Source organism: Lemur catta, chromosome 10 (assembly GCF_020740605.2).
Source record: "Lemur catta isolate mLemCat1 chromosome 10, mLemCat1.pri, whole genome shotgun sequence".
Classification (NCBI taxonomy): domain Eukaryota; kingdom Metazoa; phylum Chordata; class Mammalia; order Primates; family Lemuridae; genus Lemur; species Lemur catta.
In genome coordinates this window covers 80,504,459-80,527,315 of record NC_059137.1, presented here as the reverse complement: position 1 = coordinate 80,527,315, position 22,857 = coordinate 80,504,459, and the positions used below count along the sequence as shown (strand labels likewise).

Below are 22,857 nucleotides of genomic sequence, written 5' to 3'. Positions count from 1 at the left end.
ACTCTACTTTGTTGAGGTGTTGCCCTCTGCATTTATTCCTGAGGGTGGGGTCCACTAAATCACTATTTTCCTCTAGCTGCATTTTGAGATACCATCAAAGTAGAATAATAGATGTTTCCTCCTTGCCTCAAATTGGCAATTTGCAGCCTCTAGGACCTCAGCAGTGGATGACACCCTTTTAATGGACCTCTGACCTCCCCTTTTTCCCCTAGGAATGATGAACGTAGTTCATCTCCTTACTACTAGTACTTCTGTGGCTCAAGCATCATGCTGAGTATAACATGTAAATCTGAAGACAGTGGTCAAGGGCAAGGCTTCAGTATGTGAAGGGGCAGCAGAGGAGATGGCAAGAAGGGGAAGGAGTGGAAGAGTGGGCTGAGACATTGCCCAGAGGGATCCTGTTACCAGGAATGTTGCCAAGGCAAGGACGTTTGCAGCTGTGTAAAGAGCAGATGTTAGGAGCAGGAGAGAAACCTGTTGTGAAAATTGGGGTCCAAGGTCAGGGATGGACAACATTGGGCATCTTTGCTGCTAGAGTACTTAAGTGTTGAGTCACAGCAACTCAATTCCTCCTATTAATACCTGGTTTGATTCTAGGGACTAGGGTGAGGCTCAGCCTGCTATTGGCAGTCAGAATTTCAGCTGCAAGCAGAGGAAGCTACAGGAAGCCTACAAGAGTCAGGCAAGAAGGACATGGGAAAAAAAAAAAATACCTAAATGCCAGAGGTCAGTTTCCAGGGAATTAAGATCAAAGACTTAAGGGCTGTTCCTGGTAAAGGAATCCTTGCGTGCAGGAATTGGGCAAGTAAAGAAGAATAATCCAATCATATGCACATGCACACCTGAGTGATAAGAGAAGGCAGAATAACTGAGCTGAATTTGTTTTCATTCTGTTCCTTATTAAATTTTAGAACTAAGTTTAAAGAACAATGAGACCAAGTCTATAGGTCAGGACAACCTGGCTACTTCAAATTAGACCCCCTTGATCCTGCGTATTTGCTCTCACCTGCTGTCAGTACCATACCATGCTGAGGTTGCCAGACCAGCTTTCTTCCCAGCCCTGGTACCCATGGCTCTGGCTCAGCCTTTTACTGTCCACTTCCTTGCACTGACCTGATGCAGGAAACTGCTGGTCTCCTGGCTTGTCCCATGTCAGCCTGGCTCAAAGCTGGGTATTCATACCTACAGTACGAAAAAGGTGTTTAATTTGCAAATCTAAAGACATAAAATAAGGGCTGCAATGTCTTAGAGTAGAAAGAGGAACAGAAACTTAATGAAGCTGCCAGAGCAACAAGAAACCAAGAACACACAGAGCTTAATTTTAGTCTCCAGGGATTTTCCCAGCCTGTTTCTTGGAGGTAGCTCCAATTTGCTAAATCCTTTATTATTCAGTCAAAGGGAAGGATGAGGAAATGTGAGAACTCTAGTTGAGTCCCTAAAGTCATTGCCCCTAATCAAATGGCCTTGGCAGTTCATATCAGCAGGCACTCAGGGAGCATCAGCAATGACCCCTCTGTCCTTGGGTTGTCACTCTCCTGCTATAAAACCTTCAGTGGATCACTACTGCCCTTGGAATAACTGAACTCCTTAGCCTTGTCTTTAAGACCCTCTGAGAACACTTTCTCTCACTAATTCCTTCCATGCAGCAAATACTCCAGCAAAAGTAAATCACCGTTTTCCACCCTTGCCATGAACCTTTTCCATTTTCTGACTTTTCTCAAAATTTACTTTCTATTGAATAACATTTTACCCGACTTACACATGCAAATTTAACTATTCTACAATGCCAGCTAAAAACTCCGTCTCTTCCAGAATGCCTTCTGATTGCACTAACCTCTGATTATACCTATATTTATTTGATTTACATCACTCAACATTTTACTGTGCAATATGTTTTGTGTTATCTTCCTCTATTACACTGCACAGTCATCAACTACAGAGATTATATTTCATCAGTATTTTCAGTCAACCACAGGGGTGGAGAGTTGAACTAATCATATTCCTTAGTTCATATCACCCAATCATTAGAGTGGCAGCAAAACACTTAATTTAGGTCTTTATTCCTTTTTCATCTCATTCTCCATTACCATTCACTTTCCCATTCCCCTCTTTTTCCATAGACAACTGCTCTAATGAGTTTGATGTATAACATAAATGTATATGTACTCTTGCAAAATATGGTGTTCTACTATATTTTAATGGACTTTCTTCTACTTATTTTTTGCTCAGCACTGTGTTTTTGCAGTCTATTCATATTGCTCTGTTGACATCTGGTTTGTTACTTCAAGCTGCCAAAGAATATAATACACACGCTCCACATTTTACCCACCCATTCCCCCAGATTTCCTCTAATTGTTGAAGCCACGAATGCTGCTTCGATGACTACCTAATACGTGACTTCTGTGTGTGAAAATTTCTATAGGATATTTATACCCAGATAACAGCTGGCTGGTTAATAAGATGTATGCATATTTAAATTGACTAAGTACTGAATTTGACTAGCTGTTCCAGTCTACTTCTCAATAGCAGTGCATATAGGTTACTGTTTCCCCACATCCTTGCAAATACTTACTGATTTTCTAATGCTTGTTTATCTAATGGAAACCTAGTTGTAGTTTGTGAATTTGTTTAAAATACCCCTATCTGACTTTTAATGAGTTTGAACATTCTTCATATATCCTTTAGCCATGTAGGTTCCAGTTGTATAAATTGCCTGTATATATTCTTTGTCTATTTTTCAATTAGTTTTCCTGACTTTTTATTATTTATTGATTTGCATACATCTTCTTGTACATACTAAATATTAGTTAGCACATTTTTTAAGAGACAAGTTCTCATTCTGTTACCCAGGCTGGGTGCAGTGGCACAACCACAGTTCAATGTAACCTCAAACTCCTGGGCTCAAGGGATCCTCCTCCCGCCTCAGCCCCCCGAGTAACTGGGACTACAGGAGTGCACCACCATGCCTAGCTTATTTTAAAAATTATTTTGTAGAGATGAGGTCTCACTATATTGCCTAGGCTGGTCTCGAACTCCTGGCTTCAAATAATTCTCTTGCCTCGGCCTCACAAAGTGCTGGACCACAGGCTTGAGCCACAATGCCTGGCTGGCACATTGGTTTTTAATATGGCTATGAGGTCCTTCACTGAACCATTTTGATGAAGTCAGATCATCAATTCTTCACCTCTTCTTTGTGCTTTTTGATCTTGCTTGAGAAGTTCTTCTCCACACCAGGGTCGCAAAATTATCCTATATTTTCTTCTTTAGCTTTACAGTTTTAACATTCATATTTAGGTCTTTAGTGCGTGTGTGTGTGTGTGTGTGTGTGTGTGTTTGTGTGTATAAATACACACACACCTCTATATGTATATATGTGTATACATGTGGTGTAAGAATCTGTTTTTTCTCAATATGGTGAACTGTTTTTCCTATTACCAATAGTAAACAGGTTGTCCTTTTCCCAAGGTTTTGTGATAGTATGTTTATCATGTATCAGCCTCCCATCTAAGGTCTCCATTCTGTTCCATTTCTTAATTTGTCGGTTTTTGCACCAGTATCATGCCTTTTTTTTTTTTTTTTAATTACTACAGCTTTGCTGTATATCTTAAGTTTTGGTAGGGAAAATTCCCCTCCCTTTCCACTTAACTCTTTTTTCAAAATTGATTTAGCTATTTGTGGATTTTTATTCTTCTATATTCATTATAAAATAAGTATTTGAAGTCCTTAAAAGCACCTAACTACAGTTTCAATCGGCATGCTATAGAATTTATGCATGATTGGGGGGAGGGAATGGGTATTTTTCAGAATGTTATCCATGAAGATAAACCATTTCTCCATGTATTCAGAACTTTATGTCCTGTAATGGGGTTTTAAAACTTTCTCTATAGAGATCTTACATATTCTTTCCAAGGTTTTACTGGCATGTCATAATGTTAGTGTTTCTATTGCTACATACAGTAGCTTATTTTCTATTATGTTTTCTAAATGGTCATTGTTGGTATAAAGAAGTGTTAGTGACTTTTTAATACTGATCTCCCCAGAAACTTTGCTGAACTCCCTGATTTATTTTACCTTCTTAGCCTGTTATAATATCCCATGTATAATCCTTCTCTTTGCCTTTATAAAATATTTTTGCCTTGAACTTTTTTGATAAAGATTGGTACTCTGGTCTTTTTATTTTTTTACGTGAAAAACTTAAATGCAATGGAATATTCTGGCCTTTTAAAACTGTTGTTTATATTTCTTTTGTATATTTTTTTCAATGCTGTTAATTTCTACCTTTTTGTATCTTTTTGTTTTAAATGTCTCTTATTTTCATATTTAGTTCTTTGTTTTGTAATCTGAGTACCATTTACATTTACTGTAATTACTGTTATATTAGGATTTATTTTGCATTTCATATTTCCTTTTACTGTGTTGCTTTTTCTTCTTCCTCCTAGTCTTTCTTGTCTTCTTTCAAATAGACAATTGACTTCTGCTGGTTTGAAATTTACATTCTAATTTTACGCTTCTAGTAAGTTATCCATAACTTATTAAGACCCATTGTTACATTTTTTATTTTTTAATTTCCCAAGTGTATTAATATCTGCCTCTTCCTTCAAACAATATAAATAACTTAGTATTCTTCACCTCTAGTTCCTCTCTAAAACGCGTTGGTTCATGTCATCTAGAATTTTAGATTGCGGTTGTTACAGATGTGTTTTTCTTCAATATCATTCTTTTTTTCATTTCTTTTTCATTATTTCCTTTGGTCTTTATTTTTTTAGACAATAAAGTTATTTGCTCACCTTTCTTCCCATATCTCTATAGCATCATTCTGAATTTACTTCTCTTCGTACTGGAGTTTTTCTTCCCCAAAGTTAATTTATTTATTATTAATACATTGTACTAAAATATGCATGACATAAAATTTACCATTCTAATCATTTTTAATTGTGATATAATACACATAACATAAAATTGACCATCTTAACCATTTTTAGGTGTACAGTTCAGTGGTGTTAAATACATTCACATTGTTGTAAAACTACCCCCACCCTCCATCTTAGGAACTGTTTTCATCTTCCCAAACTGAAACTACATATTCATTAAACAATAACTTCCCATTTCTTTCTCCCCCAGGCTCCTGGCAACCATCATTCTATCTTCTGTCTCTGTGAATTTTATTACTCTAGCTACCTCAATATTGTATTTGACCTTTTATGACTGGGGCTTATTTCACTTAGCATAATGTAATATCTTCAAGGTTCATCCATGTTGTAAAATGTATCAGAATTTAATACTTTTTAAAGGCCAAATAATATTCCATTGTATACATACGTCACATTTTGTTTATCCATTGATCCATTGATAGGCATTTGGGTTGCTTCCACCTTTTGATTATTGTGAACAATGTTGCTATGAATGACAACATTGCTCTATGTCTGTTTTTATGCCAGTGTCATACTGTTTTGATTACTGTACCTTTGTAGTAAATTTTGAAATATAAAAGCATATGACCTTCAACTTTGTTCTTTTACAAGACTGATTTGGCTATATGCTGTCCCTTGAGATTCTGTATGAATTTTAAAATGAATGAATTTTTCTATTTCTACAAAAAAAGTTGGAATATCAATACGGATTGCACTGAATCTGTAGATTGCTTTGGGTAGCACTGACATCTTAATAATATCAAGTCTTCCAATTCATGAACATAGGATTTTTCCATTTATTTGTGTCATCTTTAATATTTTTCAGCAACATTTTGTAATTTTTAGTGTATAAATCTTTCATCCCCTTGTTTACATTAATTCCTAAGTATTTTTCTTCTTGTTGTTTTTGGCTGGGGAGATGCTATTATAAATTGAATTATTTTCTTAATTTCCTTTTTGGATTATTCATTGCTAGCATATAGAAATGTAACTGATTTTTTCATGTTGATTTTGTAACTTCCTGATTTAGTTTAGTAGTTCCAACAGATTTGTATGTGTGAAATCTTTTGGGTTTTCTACATATAACATGATGTGATCTGTGAACACAGATAATTTTACTCCTACCTTTCCAATTTGGATGCCTTTTATTTTACCTTTTTGCTTAATTACTCTATGAATTCTAGCACTATGTTCATTGAATAGAAGTGGCAAAAGCAGGCATCCTTGCTTTATTCCAGATCTTGGAGGTAAACTTTCAGTCTTTCATCATTGAGCATGATTTTTGAGCTATGAATTGTTAACATATGGCTTTTATTATAGTGAGATAGTTTCCTTCTAGCCCTAATTTGTTGAGTGTTTTTATCATGAAAGGGTGTTGAACTGTGTCAACTGCATCAAATCTGTATCAATTGAGATGATTGTGTATTTTTATCTCCACTATTCATTAATGTGGTGCATTACATTGACAGATTTTTGTATATTGAACTATCCTTGCATTCCTAGAATATTACTTGATCATGGTATATAATCCTTTTAATATACTATTGATTTGGTTTGCTAGTATTTTGTTGAGTATTTTTGCATGAATAATTATAAGAGTTATTGATTGGTGGGTAGCTTTCTTGTGTGGTATTGTCTTTGGCTTTGGTATCAGGTAATGCTGGCCTTACAGAATGAATTCTGAAGTTTCCACTCCTCTTTAATTTTTGGAAGAGTTTGAAAAGGATTGCTGTTAATCTTTCTTTGAATGTTTGGTAGAATTCACCAGTGAAGATAACTGGTCCTTGGCTTTTCTTTGTTGGGAGACTTATGATTACTGATTCAATCCCCTTACTAGTGGTAGGTCTACTCAGATTTTCTATTTCTTTATGATGATTCAGTCTTAGTAGCTTGTGTGTTTCTAAGAATTTGTCCATTTCATTCATGTTATCCAATTCACTCTTATAATCCTTTTTATTTTCGTAAAATCGGTAGCAAGGTTTCCTCTTTCATTTCTGATCTTAGTTATTTGAATCTTCTATTTGTAAATCTAGCTAAAAGTTTGTCAGTTTTCTTTTAAAAGAGCCAACTCTTGGTTTTGTTCATTTTTTTCTATTGTTTTTCTTATTCCCGATCTCTAATCTTTGTTATTTGCTTCTTTTTGCTAGCATTGGGTTTAGTTTGTTCTTCTTTTTCTAGTTCCATAAGGTAGAAAGTTATATCATTGACTTGAGACCTTTCTTCTTTTTTAAAGTAAGCATTTACAGCTATAAGTTTCCCTCTTAGTACTACTTTCACTGTATTCTATTAGTTTTAATATGTTGTGTTTTCATTTTCATTTGTCTCAAGATAATTTCTAATTTCCCTTGTGATTTCTTTTTTGACCTTTGGTTGCTTAAGAGTGTGTTGTTTAATTTCCACACATTTGTGAACATTTCTTTTTTTCTTCTGCTGATGACTTCTAGTTTCATTCCACTGTGATTAGAAAAGACACATAGTATTACTTCAATCTTTTAAAATTTATTAAGGCTTTTTTTGTTACTTAACATATGGTCTACCCTGAAAAATGATCCATGTGTACTTAAGAAAAATATATTTTCTCTTCTTGGGCATGGTGTTCTGCATATGACTGTTAGATCTAATTTATCTACAGTGTTGTTCATGTCCTGTCTTTCCTTATTAATCTTCTGTACAGTTGTTCTACTCATTATTGAGAGTGGGGTATTACAGTCTCCTACTATTGTTGTAGCCAAGAGTTTTTTTTCAATAGGGTTTTTGTGTGGCAAACTTTCTGAGGCTTTATGTGGCTGAGATTATTTTTACTGCACTCTCATATTTATATCATGACCTAGGTAAGTACAAAATTTTAGCTTCACAGATTTTTTTCTCTTTCAGTACTAAAAAATATATCTCATTTATCTTTCTGCAGATGTTTTTGAAGTGTCTAAAATGAATATGTTACCTGTTTATTTGTAAATGATCTTCTGTTTCTCTTGAGAAGCTTTTAGAAATTTTTCTTTATCTTTGATATTCTTAAATTTTACTATAATGGGTCTAAGTATGAAAATTATTCCAATAATAGTAATGTGTATTATTTAACTGTGCAAGAGTCTATGTAATCTCCATGTTTGGACATGTTAATGTCTTTGGGTTTTATGAGGGCAGAAACCATGTCTTTCTGATTCATGGCTGTGTTGCCAGCATATCGTAGGTGTGCTAAATAAGTATTTGTTGGATGAATGAAATTACTAAATAGACACCTAGATAAATGATAACTTTTCTAAGATTCTCTAAAACTTATTAATATTTCTTTTGTAATTTATCTTAATAACTGGGGAATTTTTATAGCAAAAATGTAAGAAATATATATTTAATAGAATTTAACACTAAACTAGGTTAATTCTAGTAAATGGTTTACAGGTTATATGAGATACAAGAAAATATATAGTTAAGAAATGAACCATGAAAATTATCATTGGCTTATACACCCACATCTAAAGTCTGAAAAATACTCGTCCTGGCCAAAAGTGCATTAGCATGTACTTATATAGTAGAAGTCACTGTGTAAGTATCACACTGTACTTGGTCTATAGTCCTTTCTTCCCTACTAAACTATGGCCAACTTGGAGGAACCATGTTTTTGAAAGATAATGCAGATGACAAAATTTGTACTGTGGTCCTTTAAACTTGTGATATACACCACTATATGATAATTAAAATACTTAATAGTGGAAAGAAGTAGTAATTTTTTTTCCTTCAAGAATATCCATTTATATCAATGAATGTTAAAAGATAAAAGTAGAAGAAAGAATGGGGACTTTGTTTAAATCATGTCTGTTATGGTTTTGGGCTTATTTTGCTTTATGAAATGATTATTTTCTAATGGTATTCAACCATGTGTGAACCTCCCACCCCCACCATCATCTGCTTTTCATAACTATTATCTAAAAGGATAGCATTAACATCCACCTTTACCAGCCATGCACATTGGCAGGGTGCCACAGACAAGAAACTAACATACTCTCTCTTGAAGAAAATTAATAAAAAGGTTGATAGAAAAAGAAAAGATAGATCCTCTCATGGTTGTGAATATAAAAAGCCTGAGGACAATTCACAGCCACAAGAGGCATCATTGTGATAACATTGGTAAATGCAAAAAGACCTTAAGAAAATGTTTTGCATTGTGAAATTCTTGCAGGCTTTCAGATATTGAGAACCTATTTGTAAAACTGAGCTATATAAATAATTAACAGTAAGAAAAATAAAGCCCATGTTTTTCTACAGAAATTGAATGAATTATCGAAATTTGAGAAGGTGTTAACAGTCTTGAAAATATGAATTCTTCGGGTTTTGCATTTCCACTGTGCAAAAGTGGTGTGGGATATTTCAACCAGTCTGTCAAATAATCTATGCATAAATTGGAGAGAGTAGTTCCCCTGAAAGAGTTGCTTTATATTAAAAAAAATAGTATCCAGTTTAAAAATAAACTCACTTACCTTTTACATGCTTTTCATATTTCCCTGTCTTAATTAATTCCTCAAGTTAATTTCTTTTCAACCACATACTGTCAATTCCCAAATCATGCCATCTCATTCAAAAATAGTGATGAATTTAAGGCAATGTGATAAAAATGACCCATGTAAAGAAAACATAATATTGTATTTGCATTCAGAATAAACTATTAAAGTCTGCACATCCTGTAATGGCCATACAACTCCCTTTCATTATTGCTTAATGGTACCTAAAGTGTTGCTCACTTTGGGAACATTTTTGAAAAGTGAAACTTTGACAACCATCTTTACAAAGTATGTAGATACACTTTCAAATTTGAACTTAAAATTTTAAAACCATGTCCATATAGCTTCTCTTTTGAAACATTTACCTTTCTTGAAGAATTTAAGCAATGCAAATTCAAGGAAAGTCACCAAAGATGAGGAGATGTGGCCTAAAATAAGTGATGGAAAAGTTACCTTCAACAAAAATCACATAGAATTTTAGACTTGAAATGAACCCCACAGGTCATGTAATCCGAAGACCACTAGGGGAGCACATGGTAAGGACAGAAAAAAGTTTCCACCCTATAATATTTAATATGATCCAGATATTTAATGTTTCTTTCCTGCTTAGCAAAAACAGGTAAAGTATTGTAAATCTACATTTTGGGGGGTTGTTTTAATGTTATTAAAATGTAATTCACATTACTTTAACTAGAATCTTTACAGGGGAGGAAGATTGTATTATGAATATGTAACGAATTTTTAAGTTTAATTCCTTAGAAAAATATATCTGTTATTTTCCTAGATGGGCAAATGCATTTCTATGTAACTTATGTCAGTCAACTTTCTATGCTACAATGTTTCTGGATATATATTTGAGGGATGGGAGTAAGGATTAAGTCCAAGTATTATTTGTTAATATTTTATCTGAAATCATATTCTATTTTCAATCTAGCTTTCCATAGTTAGTTCTGGCATTTTAAAATGCCATTGTAATGATACCTGTATTTGCTGTATTTATTTAAAATAATAATAATCTATTTACATTTTAAACAACCTACCTTTATTTAGGCTAACAAAGTTGAGCAGTGTGTTCTTATATGGATATGTTAGTATTTTATGCTTATTGTTTTCCTAATAAGTGAATCATATATGATATAGACCTCTTATAAATGTTTCATCTTTTTCACTTGTGATTAAATTAAAACCTTATAAAAATTAAAATCTTATGTTAAATAAAACAGAAGTATGCCAAAAGGAATGCTCTGAACATAATCATGTAGGCATCATTAACATGTAAATTTTGACATGTAAACAATAAAACACAGTTCTATTTATTTAAAGAGTTAGAATAAAGTCATGTCTAGTAAGACAACCACTTTGTGTGTACTCATACAAATGGTGTAATTATACCACTTCCTTCATCATTCTTATCCTTTACCACTTATTATTTGGTATTTGACAACTGTGATGGGTTAACTGGAAAATTTGAAAATGTGAAAAGAGCTTGTTGGATTGTTTTTTATTTTTATTTCTTTCTAAATTTAAACATTTCTAACAGTTTTTCATTTTAGTTTTTAATTTACTTGAAATTCATTGGGGAAGGATACCAACTGGATATCAGACTGAGACGGGGAACAGGAGGGTGGATGTATGCCTACATGATGAGTGCGTTGCGCACCGTCTGGGGAATGGTCATGCTTGAAGGTGCTGACTCAGGGAGGTGGAGGGGGAGGTGATGGAGGTGTGACTGCATGGTGAGTGCCAGGCACGCTGTCTGGAGAATGGACACACCTGGGGCTCTGGCTCGGGGAATGGGCCAGACACGGACAGTGTGTATAGCCTGGGCTTTTGTACCCCCATGAAGAGCTGAAGTAAAAAATAAAAAAAAATAAAAATAAATAAATAAAAATGTACTTGAAATTTAACTTTGTATGTACTGTTAGATAGAAATCCAACCTTACTTCCCTCCTCTGTGAAAAAACAATTGTTCCAGCACTATTTATTGAACAGTTCCTCCTTTCCTTTTTGATATCTTATCAAAATTGCCTTGATCATTCTTGACACTTTACACTTTTATATAAACTTTACAATCCACTTGTCCAGGGGAAAAACTCTGATAATAATTTGGCAAGTAATTGCACTATAGATTAATTTGGAGAAAACTGACATCCTTATCATGTTGAGTTTTCATACCATGAACATGGTATATCTCTCATTTTATGTAAGTTTCCAAAATGGCTTATTACTTCTATAAACATCTTGCATACATTTTAAGATAATTATTAGCTATTCTTATATATTTTTGGTTGCTACTGTAAAAGTACCCTTTTAAATTGATATCTTCTAATTTGTGTGGCTAGTGTATAGGAATGCAATTGATTTTTATAAACTGCACTTGTATCCACTAACCATGTTGAATTCTCTTATTCTAAAAATTATCTGCATACTCTCTTGCTTTTTATGTGAATGATCATTCTGTTTGTGAATAATGGCAGTTTTGAATCTTCCTTTTCAATATCTATAATTTATATCCAGCATTCTTTTATTATTGTAATGACTAGGACCAATGTTGAATAGAAGTAGTGATAACAGACGTCATTGTGTTCATGGTTTTAAAAGGACATTGTCTAACATTTCATCATTAAGTACGGTGCTTGCTGCAGGTTTGGAATAGATACCCTTCATCGTGTTAAGGAATTTTCCTTCTATTACTATTTGGCTAACATTTGGTTGAGTTTTATCAAATGATTTTGCTATTGAAATAATCTCATAATTTTTTATCTATTAATGTGGTAAATTACACTACTAGATTTTCCAGTTGTAAGGTACACTTGCATTTCTGAGATAAACTCAACTTGGTCATGGTGCATTATTATTGTTATTATTATTCAAAATTAGATTTGGTTGACAATATTTTGTTTAGAATTTTTGCATATAATGACTAATGAAATTTGCTTGTAATTTCATTTGCCATGGTATCCTTATTATAATAAATTTTGTTATCAAGATTTAAGCAAATTGATAAAATAAGTTCTGTAGTATTCCCTTTTTTGTATTCTCTGGAAGAGTTTATATAATATTGGACTTACCTATTCCCTTTACTATTTGGTAGAACTTTCCTGTATAGCCACTTGGATTAGGTCTTTTCTTTGTGGAGAGATCATAAGTCACTGCAGCCTTGAAATCCTGGGCTCAAGTGATCCTCTTGCCTCAGCCTCCCAAGTAGCTGGGACAACAGGTGCTCCCATGTCAGGCTGATTTACAAAATACATTTTTTTGTAGAGATGGAGTCTTGCTATGTTGCCCAGGCTGGTCTCGAACTCCTGGCCTCAAGCAATTCTCCCATTTGAGCCTCCCAAAGCACTAGGATTACAGGCATGAGCCCCTAGTATTACATACCTGGCACCTTGAAGGGAAAGTTTCAACCACTGACTCAAGTTTCTCTGACAGTTACAGATTTATTCAGGGCTGCTTCTCCTTTTTAATATATCTTTAAGGAGACATACATTTTAAAACTGTGGAATAAAATTTTTTTATAATATAGTTGCACATTTTTCTAATCTTTGAATTCTCTCCAGTGTTGCCATATTTTTCATTCCTAATGTCTATTTGAGTCTTTATTTTTCTTGATGTATTTCACCAGTGGTTTGCTTTATTAATAATCTTTTCAAAGAATTAACTTTTGGCTTTGTTGATCATCTCTATTACATTTTTTATTACTCTTTCATTAATTTCTGTTGTTTCCTTTTATTCTATTTTCCCTAGAATTAGTTTGTTGTTCTTTTTTAAAATTAAGTTAGAAGCACAGATCATTGTTTTTCAGCTTTTCTTCTTTTTTAATATAAGCATTTATTACACTCTAAGTACCAATTTCCCACAAACTTTGATATGTAGTATTTATATTAATATTCAGCTCTAATGGATGTTGAAACAGCAGGACTCATGGGATGAAATATGAATATAAGTTCATTTATTTGTACAATACTCATTCAAATCCACATTGAGAGCTATTTTTCTTTTCTCCAGACCCTTGAAAGGAAACTAGAAAAAGTCCCATGATTCCTCTTATTTCTCTCAATAATAAAAAATCCTGTGGTTGCCTTTAGCCACTAAAAACAAAGAAACAAAAAGTCTCAGTTTCGTAGTTAATAAATCCATTGTAATATAAAAATTAAGGCTTCAACATTCATTCAAACTTAAAGACTTCCCCTTTCAGAGCTTACACTTGCTACAAGCAAATTGTTTTCAGTGGAAAATATAGGGGTGATTTCGTCTTTTATATGACTTATACCTCACCTTCCTCTCCTACTTCCTAGGTTGCTTTTGGCTTCTTTAGGGTTGATTTGGGAAAAGGGAGATAAAGTAAGGAATAGGAAAGTTCTTATTGAACTAGTACTGTCATGAGATTGCATAGGCCCTGCTTGGACACCTTTCTCTAGTGGGTGCTTTTCTGTGTTCTTCAGAGTCACTATTTTATCCCAGGTCCTCTATTGGGGTCATCTTGAAGCCTCTGCTGGCTTTCACTTACCTCTAACTCACATTGCTCCAGGGAAAACTTTTGTCACAGTAAACTCTGGGAGAATGTGGCCCGAAATGTGTGAATCTTTCAAATTCAACTCAGAGTAGTTAGCCAGACATAGCACTTGCCCTTCAGATTTCTAAGGTGTGTGTCAAATAGTCCATCATACCCCACAAATTTCAGGGAATGCACATCAAACTTTCCAAGTGATCCCTCTGAAGCCCTTTTTATTTGTCTTGAGATAAGGGACTTAGCACTGGTTCTATCAAAAAACATCTCTCATCTAATCTCCCATTCCCAATCCTTTCACATCTTCAATGTAGGTGAAGAGTTAGGATAAGAAAATGTTAATGACTTCTTTTAGAAATCTTACATGGAATACTATTTAAATTAAAATGTGGGGTTTGTGATCTTAGGGGCTCAGCTGCAACAGTCTAAAAACATTCCATTTTTTAATTCTGTTGCATATTTATTTTCTAATTTTCATCATGAGTTTTCCTCTGGCCCATAAGTTATTTACAAGTGTGTTTTTATATTTCCAAAGATATCATCTTTAAAAATATTTTAAATATTGATTTCTAACTTAATGCATGGGATCAGAGAACATGATCTGTATTAAGCAGATTGCTGGAAAGCTGTTTAGACTTGCTTTATGTTAATAGTTCATGATCAGTTTTTGAAAATCTTCCCAAGTGCTTGCAAAGATGTTTATTCTGACAACAGAATGGAGTAATCTATATATGCCCATTAGATCAAGACTGTTAAATGTGTGGTTCAAATCTACTTTTCTTTTCAATCTGATAATTACTAGTGAAGTATATTAAAAATTCTTACTATGTTTGTGGACCTACTAGTTTCCTTTTGAAATTCTGTTGACTTTCATGTATTTTTAGATTGTTATTAGGTGGTGATAAGTTGAGAACTTTATCTTCTTGGTTAAAAAAAAGTTTTTTATCATTTATGTATTTAATTTTTTTATCCCTAAAGCTTTTGCATTAAAGCGTATTTTGTCTTATATTAGTATTTTGAGCTATCTCAACTGTTTTTTTCCTCTTTATTTCTCTATCTTATCTTTTAATTTTACTTTTCAATCTGCCTTTGCTTTTTTAGATGTAGGTCTTGAAAGTGATACACAGCTGGATTACCCAATGAGAGTTCCCTTAGCCAGGCAAATTTAATCTAATACATTTATTGATCTTACTGAGATATATATATTTTTACTATTTTGTGCTTTCTATTAATCCTGCTTTTATTTCCCCCCTTTCCTGCCTTGTATTGGATTCTGAATTTTCTTTATCTTTTTTTCTATTAAGAACATCTATCTATGTTCTTTTACTATTCCATTTACCCTGACATTTAATGTGAACCATTCATTTAGTAAGTTATCAATCTCTACCCTTCTCTTTTCCCATAGAAGTATCCCAAACACCCTTCATTCTTTCACTGTCATCACATTTTATGTTACTGTTGTCCACTATTAAATTTCATTTTTATACATCCCAAATGAGTTATTGTTGTTGTTTTATACAATGGTTGTTTATCAATTTTGTTAGGCTAAATCATTCTTTCTCACATTTCAGATCTTTTGAATTCAAAACCCTTTAAAAGATCCTGTAGTGAGAATCCACTGGTGCTCAGCATTCATTGGTTTTGTCTGAAAATATTCTCCTTTTGCCCTCATTGAAGTTCTGTGAAATTCTAGGTTGGCAGTTATTTTCTCTTTGCATTTTGAAAGTTACTAGCCCATTGTCTTCAGGCTTCATTGTTACTATTGAGAAGTCTGTTGTTAAATTGTCATTATATTATAAATAGGTAATCTGTCCTTTGTAATGACTGTTTCAAGATTGTTATTAATACTTTCTTTTATAACTTTCTTTTGGTGTCTAACTACTGATAGATTTTTTATTTATACTGCAAGCAATTTGTTATAGTTTCTGAATCTAAGGATGGCAGCTATTATTTCTTTGAACATTTTCTCCCCCCAGTCTCTCTATTCACCACTTCTGGAAATCTGATTAGATGTATTTCAGATCTTTGCCTTCCAGGCTCTATATCTTTCTATCTTTCATTTGTATTTTTCATCTCCTTGACATTTTTTCCCTGCATTTGGGGTCATTTATTTAGATCTTTCAGTTTGTGAATTCTTTATTAAGGTGTGTTTAATTTGCTCTTTAACTTACTATTGAGTTTTCAATTTTAATAATTAGAATTTTTATTTCCAGAAGTTCTGGTTCTTTTTAGAAATCTATTTGGTGTGTTTTAATGCCTTGTTTCCTTTCTCATGTTTTCAGCTCAGTTTTTAAAATATCAATAAATATTTTAACCATATTTAAATAAATTTGCATCTATTACTTCCATTAGCTTAAATTAATTTTCTGTGCATGTTTTCCCTACTGGATCTTATTCACAATGGTTTGTTTCTGTGTATGTCTTGTAGTCTTAGCATTGTGAATTGTTAGATGGAGTTTTATCTTTGGGAGTTCTGAGAAGTCTTTGTTTTGGTATGTTTTCCTCTAGAAAGCATGTGCTTGCTTCTTTCTAGAGACCTGGATGCAATTAACCTTCCATTACATTACGCTATTATCTTGGCTTGGTATTTCCTACGTCATGAAGATTGTATAAATTTAAATCCTAAATTAGTTTGAGGGCATGGCATGGTTTCAAAATTTCAGAGGAAATTAACATCGCCCATAAAAAATCCCATGCCAAGACAGATAATTCTTTCTTCTTCATTCTCCTCCTTTTCTGCTGTCCAGATTTTTCTTCTAGCCCACCATTTCACTAAGGATGTTACCTTTCAAGGTTTCTGATTTCAAATGAGAGTCTCAGGTCCAATGTGGGACCTTGTGGGAGCTTAAGACCATGTCTTCTGTCCCCATAAGACTGTTAAAATTTAGACCATTTTGTAACTGAGCTGGGCAAATCCCTCCAGGATAGCAGTGGCATAAGTGCCACCTTAATCAACTAGTTTTCAGCTCCCTCCTTATTTTTAGTCTGTGAGTATTGCACATTCTTTTTAAAAAACTCAGCTATGCATTTTGAATGTTTTTTATAAAAATATTGCAACCAGTAGTTCTTGGTGTTTTGTTGCAGGATTTTAGGCTTATCTGACATGAGATGTTAAATATTCCATGGAATAGAATCACAGGTTTTAATTATTCAAATCTAAAAATCTCTCCTGCACAATATTTTTATAGACCTGTCATATTGGAATGAGAGGGACTGTGCTCTAGTCTTGACTTTGTTATTTGCTATTTGTGACTTTGGGTAAATCATTTAACATTTCTTCAATTATTTCATTATCTTTAAATTAGAGCACTGAATCAAGTGACCCCTAAGATTTCAAGTTCTAATATGCATTGAGTTCCTGAAGTAAAAATGGTGTTGGTGAATGCGCATGATGGAATAATATTCATTATTTGGGATGATGACATATTTCTAACACTAACCGTATATCTTTCACTATACCTGGTTCAAGCCTCAAATTTTCCTTTCTTTGGCTTGAATTTTTTATTGTATTTTGTTTTTTAAATTGCAGTTTAAAAAAACATACCATAAAATTTGCCCTCTTAACTATTTTTAAGCATACAGTTTAGCAATGTTAAGTATATTCACATTGTTGTGCAATGTCCAGTTTTTAAACTTTAAGATTTAGGTTGTTTGTGGCAAAGGACACATCCATTTTATCTCATTTCTCTTGCCTTGACTCATCTCTTCTTCCTTCTTCCTTTCTTTCCATTGGCTGGAACAATGTATTAAGGGAGAAATGCTATAACCTAAAATCATCTAAAACTCGAAGACTCAATTTCTTGTATTGTTTTAGGTCCTCATGTATCTATTCTTTTCTTGAGTCTTTTTGCTGGATTAATTCACAATTTTGGAGATCAACCACATATGGATATGTATTTGACTTTAGCAGCATGAACATAAAGAGATTGTTTTTTGATAAAATATTAGAGAATTTAATCAACTTTCCCAAGAGTCTCTTTGATATTGAAGTCATATTCTTTTGAAATACCTATGCTATCATCATTTGTCTTATTTTTTCTTTTTGTAGTTGTAATGGGTTTAATTGTGCCAGATGCTCTTTTGCCAATGGTTTACAGGTGATAAAGTTATCCAACATCACATACATTAACTTCAGGAATTCCTGATATTTACAAGATTTTCAATTTCCCTTTGCAGTGACTGGCATCATAGTGTTGGATGTTGACAACATCAGCACCTTGAAGAGGATGCCAATGCAGTGAGCAAGGACAAAAGCTACTGTTAAGTAGAGGAAGGAATGTTTAAGGATGCCTAATTTTATGAAGCAATGAATTCACTAAAACATATTTTCATGTCATGATTATTTCTGCTTCACTATACATCATAACCATAGTGGTTATGAAAATGAGGAACCCTCCTCTTTTGTTAGTCACAAGGGTATTCCTTCAACCAGATGATACCTTTTATTTTAATCAAACTTTACTTCTGAATTTGTCTTATCACTTCTATTTAGAGTTTAGCTGTGTAAAGATTTACATATTAAATCAATGGACCTCTGGAAAAAATAAGACAATATTATACAACTAGTCATTCCTGCTGCTGGGGGAAAAAGTCAAACTTCTCTGGTAGTCACAGGAAAAAAAAGTAAGCTTGATTAAAATCTCCATTTGCCATCTTGATTTTAGAGAAAATGTGAAGAGTTTAAGTAAAACATATATACATATATATTTCATCAATTCCAAGAAGCAGAGTTTTCTAGATTTTAAGATTTCCAAAATCAGGATGTATATTACAATTATAATTAGCAGTGGTTTTTCCTTTTTTTTAGCCGTACATAAAATGTCTTATAATTCATGGTGTTTTAAGTTAGAATCTACTCTAAAATCTAATCTAAAAATGTACTACCAACTATTAGCCTAAATATTATTAATAAACTGAAGCAATTGCTATGCAGAATGCAACTTTCAAGTGGATGCATTCCATTGATAACAGTAACAGGAATGCATATATTGCTTACTTATGACTGTTTTAGGAGTTTGACTTAATTATCTTATATCCTACAATTACCCTTTTTAAGTAGGTTACTATTATCAGCCTGATTGTTATGGTCATGTGAGGACGCTGAGAAGTGACTTGGCCAACACCTTCCACAGAGCAGATGTGTTAGATGTTTCTCGTAAGCAAACAAGTGATATTCTAGAGGAAGCATTTTATGCAAACATACTATTAATTTTTAATATTTGCCAAAGAATTGAGATCTATTTTCACAGTAACTAGCCATATAGTTTTCCTAATTAAGGCCCTGCAGCAGGCAGAGTAACTATCTTTTCCAAAGGCTTCATCTCCTAATACCTGGAACCCATGAATATGCTACCTTACGTGGCAAAGGAACCTTGCTGATATGATTAAGGCTGTGGACATCGAAAATCGATTATCCTGGATAATCCAGGTGAGCCCTTAAAATCAAAGAATCTTTCCCAGCTGTAATCAGTGAGAGAACTACCTGACTATGGAAGGGTATCAAGATACAGCATCACTGGCTTTGAAGATGAAGAAGGAAAACTGACCAAAGCCAAGTAATGTAGACAGAAGCTGGAAAGGGCAAGGAAATCATTCTCCTGTAGCGTTAGTCTCCAGAAAGGAATGCACCCTCACTGACACCTTGATTTTAGCCTAAGGAGACTTGTTTAGGATTTCTGACCTACAGAACTGTAAGATAAATTAACGTTGTCTGTAAGATACATTTGTGCTATCTTAAGCCACCAAGTTTGTGGTAATTGGTTATAGCAGCAATAGGAAACGAACACAAGCCCATTCAGGCTAACCTAAATCAGTGAAATATTGATTTCATTTTAACGAAAACATTTTAACCTGTGCAGGGACCATTTTTGAATAAATCTTTAATGTCTGGAAAAGTGCCAGATGGGCAGTACCTATTTTTTAAACTCGTGAGCGGTATGCTGCCTTGAAGATGCTTACACAGTGTGGATGGCTTGCTTCGTTTCCCCATAATGTGTTATACAAACCACTGGTAACTTTAGAAGGTACAAACACTTTTTCAACAGTATTTTTACGTTTACCCTCTATATATGGCAAATATTGATGGTTTTGTACTTAAAGAAGTTATTTATGATTTACTATAAAGTGTATGAACCACGAAAACGCACAATTTCACTCGGCCTTCCGTGGGTGTCTTGGGGGCTGCATTCAGGAGGGCATCGTTCGCTTCCTCAAGCTGGGGGCCCTGCTGCAACACGACGAAAGAACCAAGCACTACATTTAAGCGAGAAGACCAAGAGCGCGTGATGACTGTATTTGTCAGGCCTCCAAGCTCCTTGCCAGTTGTGAAAACACCAATGCACGTCCAAACCCGCCAATCTCTTCGTCTCTCTTAGCTGCAAAATGCGCGCCGCCCCAGAGAGCGCTTTCAAACCTCGCGACACTTGCAACTATCGCGGACCTTTCTGTTCGGGCCTCCGTGGGAAGAGTTGGCAGGAAGATTGCTCCGCCCACGTAAAAAAAGATTTTTGTTCTCGCGAGAGCCTGGTGACATTTCGGGAGTCTGTTCTCGCGAGATTTTCCAAGTTAGGTGGTGGGCAGTAGTCGGAGGCCAGACACGAGAGGGAGATTTAGGGGTTGTAGTGCCCGCATTCTGTCCTCACTCGGTGGCGAAGTACGAGATGACTGGGTGAAACCACGCCTTGCCAACCTCATACAGCGACCCCCGGGTCTGCTGCTGGTTTGCCGCCGCCTTTCGCTTTTCCTGGGGTCCCCCCAGGCTCTACCTTTGCTGCCCCTCCCCCGTCCCATGGCTTAGGGTTCCTGGGGAGCGATGTACGGAGGCCGGCGGGGAGTAGTGTTGGCCGCGATTGGCCCGCTGGCCCGTCTCCTAGCTGTCCGACGCCTTCCGGGTGTTAAATGCAGCCGGGCTGCCAGGCCCCGCCCCCTGGCCAGATGGATCCCTCTGCCCCGAAGCCCCGCACGGAAACTGCCCGCAAAGGTATAAGCTCCGAGCTCGCTTCTCTGCCTCGACACCTGTCTTTACAGCGTTGCGTTGGACCTCCTCCTGCCGGCGCCCTTCGGTTTAGGGTTTTGCCCTGTGGCTCCTCTGAGTGACAGCTGCAGGTTGAGAACCTTTCCAGGGGTTGAGACCAAATCTTTGCAATTCAATGTTGAGAACCTGGACTCTGGAGTCAGACAGCCCTTGGATCTAGTGCTAGCTCTGACAGTTATTTGCTGAGCACCTTTGGGCAGTTTCCCCATCTGTAAAGTTGGGTTAATTGCTGTTTCCTGTGATTATCAATGAAATGGGGTGTGCAAAGCATTTATGTGGCCTGGCGTCTTGCCCATAGTAAGCACTCAGTAAATTTAGGTGTTTTAATTCTTTAATCCTTGTATGCCTTCGTTGTTAGTGAATGGTACACGTTTTTTGTTAAGTATATGAATGAAGGTGGAGATATTTAGTACAGTTTACTTTTATTGAACTATATGATGTGTTGAGTCAGGGCCTTATATTCCAACTTCAATGGGTCACCAAGAGAGAGTTGAAAGAAGGTGTGGTTATCTGCCGCAAGTCATCTGGGATGTATTCTGGCCCCTAAATTCATGGCGTCCGTTAATGATAGTGATATAACAAAAGCTAAAAGGTATTGAGTGATTGTTCTGTGCCCAGCAATATGCTGATTATTTATCTACTTGCTTTCCTTTGAGGAATATATCCATTTCATTAAATAGATGAGGAATTCAGGGCTAAAGCTCAGAGTAAGTAGCAAGCCTGAATTCTGAGGGCTAGGAATTGAAGGGGCCGTAATTCAGGGACCACACATATTGTATAAATACCTGTAATAGCCTGGGAGGTAAAAGTAAATGCTGAGTGGTGATTATGGTGACTGGGATGCTCATTCCTCCGTTAAATTTACTGAAAGAGTATTGGTGGAAGGAACAGAAAGCTCAAGGCCCTGAGGTGAGAGCATGCTTGCCATGGTTAAGTAATAGCAGGAAACCAGTTTGGAATGAAAGAGGGACAGAGGGACAAGATCATAAGGAGCCTTACCTCCATTCTTCTGTTAAATCCAACAGGGAATCCTCCCAATTTAAGCAATTTGTTCTGGAGTTTGGATACTGAGAGATTCCATTCCTAGCTCAAACTTAACTGAATCCATTTAGTTCTAGAAATTATCCATACTCAGGAACCAAAAAGGTTCCCATAAATTGTGTAATGCCCTTAAGTCTTTTTGCACATGTTATACCACCTGAGATACTCTTCTTGGACCCCCTTTCCTTTTAAATTATGTTTTCCAATGCTTCTTATAACACTCCGTTCTCCTCTTCCAACATACTTTTTATAATTATATATGTTTGTGTACTTTTTAGATTCTGTCTCTCTCACTAGATACCAAGGATCTGTGAAATTAAGAATCTGTTTTCATTAATAAATTCACACATTTATTGAGTATCTGTTGTGTGTGGGTCCTGCAGATAAAATTTTGAATAACACAGACCTTTTCTTTGAAAGGAAATTTCTTTCTAGTGGAAGAGAAAGATAAAAACAAGTAGACATGATAATTAAACATTATGATAAGTGCTACATAGGCAATACAATATTGAGATAGAGAATAATAGGGTATCCTGCTTTAAACAAGGTGGAGTGGGAGCAGAGAGACTGGTTAGGAATAATTTAGGAAAAAGCTAATGGTGGCATGCTTTAGGGGAGAGGTCAGCAAACTATTGCCTGTGGGCCAAATTTAGTCTGACACTTCTTTTTGTAAATAAAGTTTTATTGTAACACAGCCATGCACATTTGTGTATGTATTGTCTGTGTTTGCTTTTGTGTTACACGGGCAAGAGAATGTATGGCCTGCAAAATCTAAAATAACAAATAGTTAGTATCTGAGTCTTTACAGAAAAAGTTTGCCAGCTTTTGCTTTAGAGAGAGGGTGACATGGAGGAAAGATATATATTT

General features: G+C 35.0%; 1 protein-coding gene across 1 annotated transcript in view; it reads left to right on the top strand.

Moving 5' to 3' along the window:
- Positions 1-20,530: 20,530 nt before the first annotated feature.
- The window catches only part of ERCC6L2 (ERCC excision repair 6 like 2), a 117,767-nt gene continuing 115,440 nt past the window's right edge, over positions 20,531-22,857 (top strand). The window contains exon 1 of the mRNA XM_045562732.1: positions 20,531-20,895. Coding sequence (XP_045418688.1) covers positions 20,814-20,895 — 82 coding nt within the window. The 5' untranslated portion in view covers positions 20,531-20,813. The remainder of the gene's footprint in view (positions 20,896-22,857) is intronic.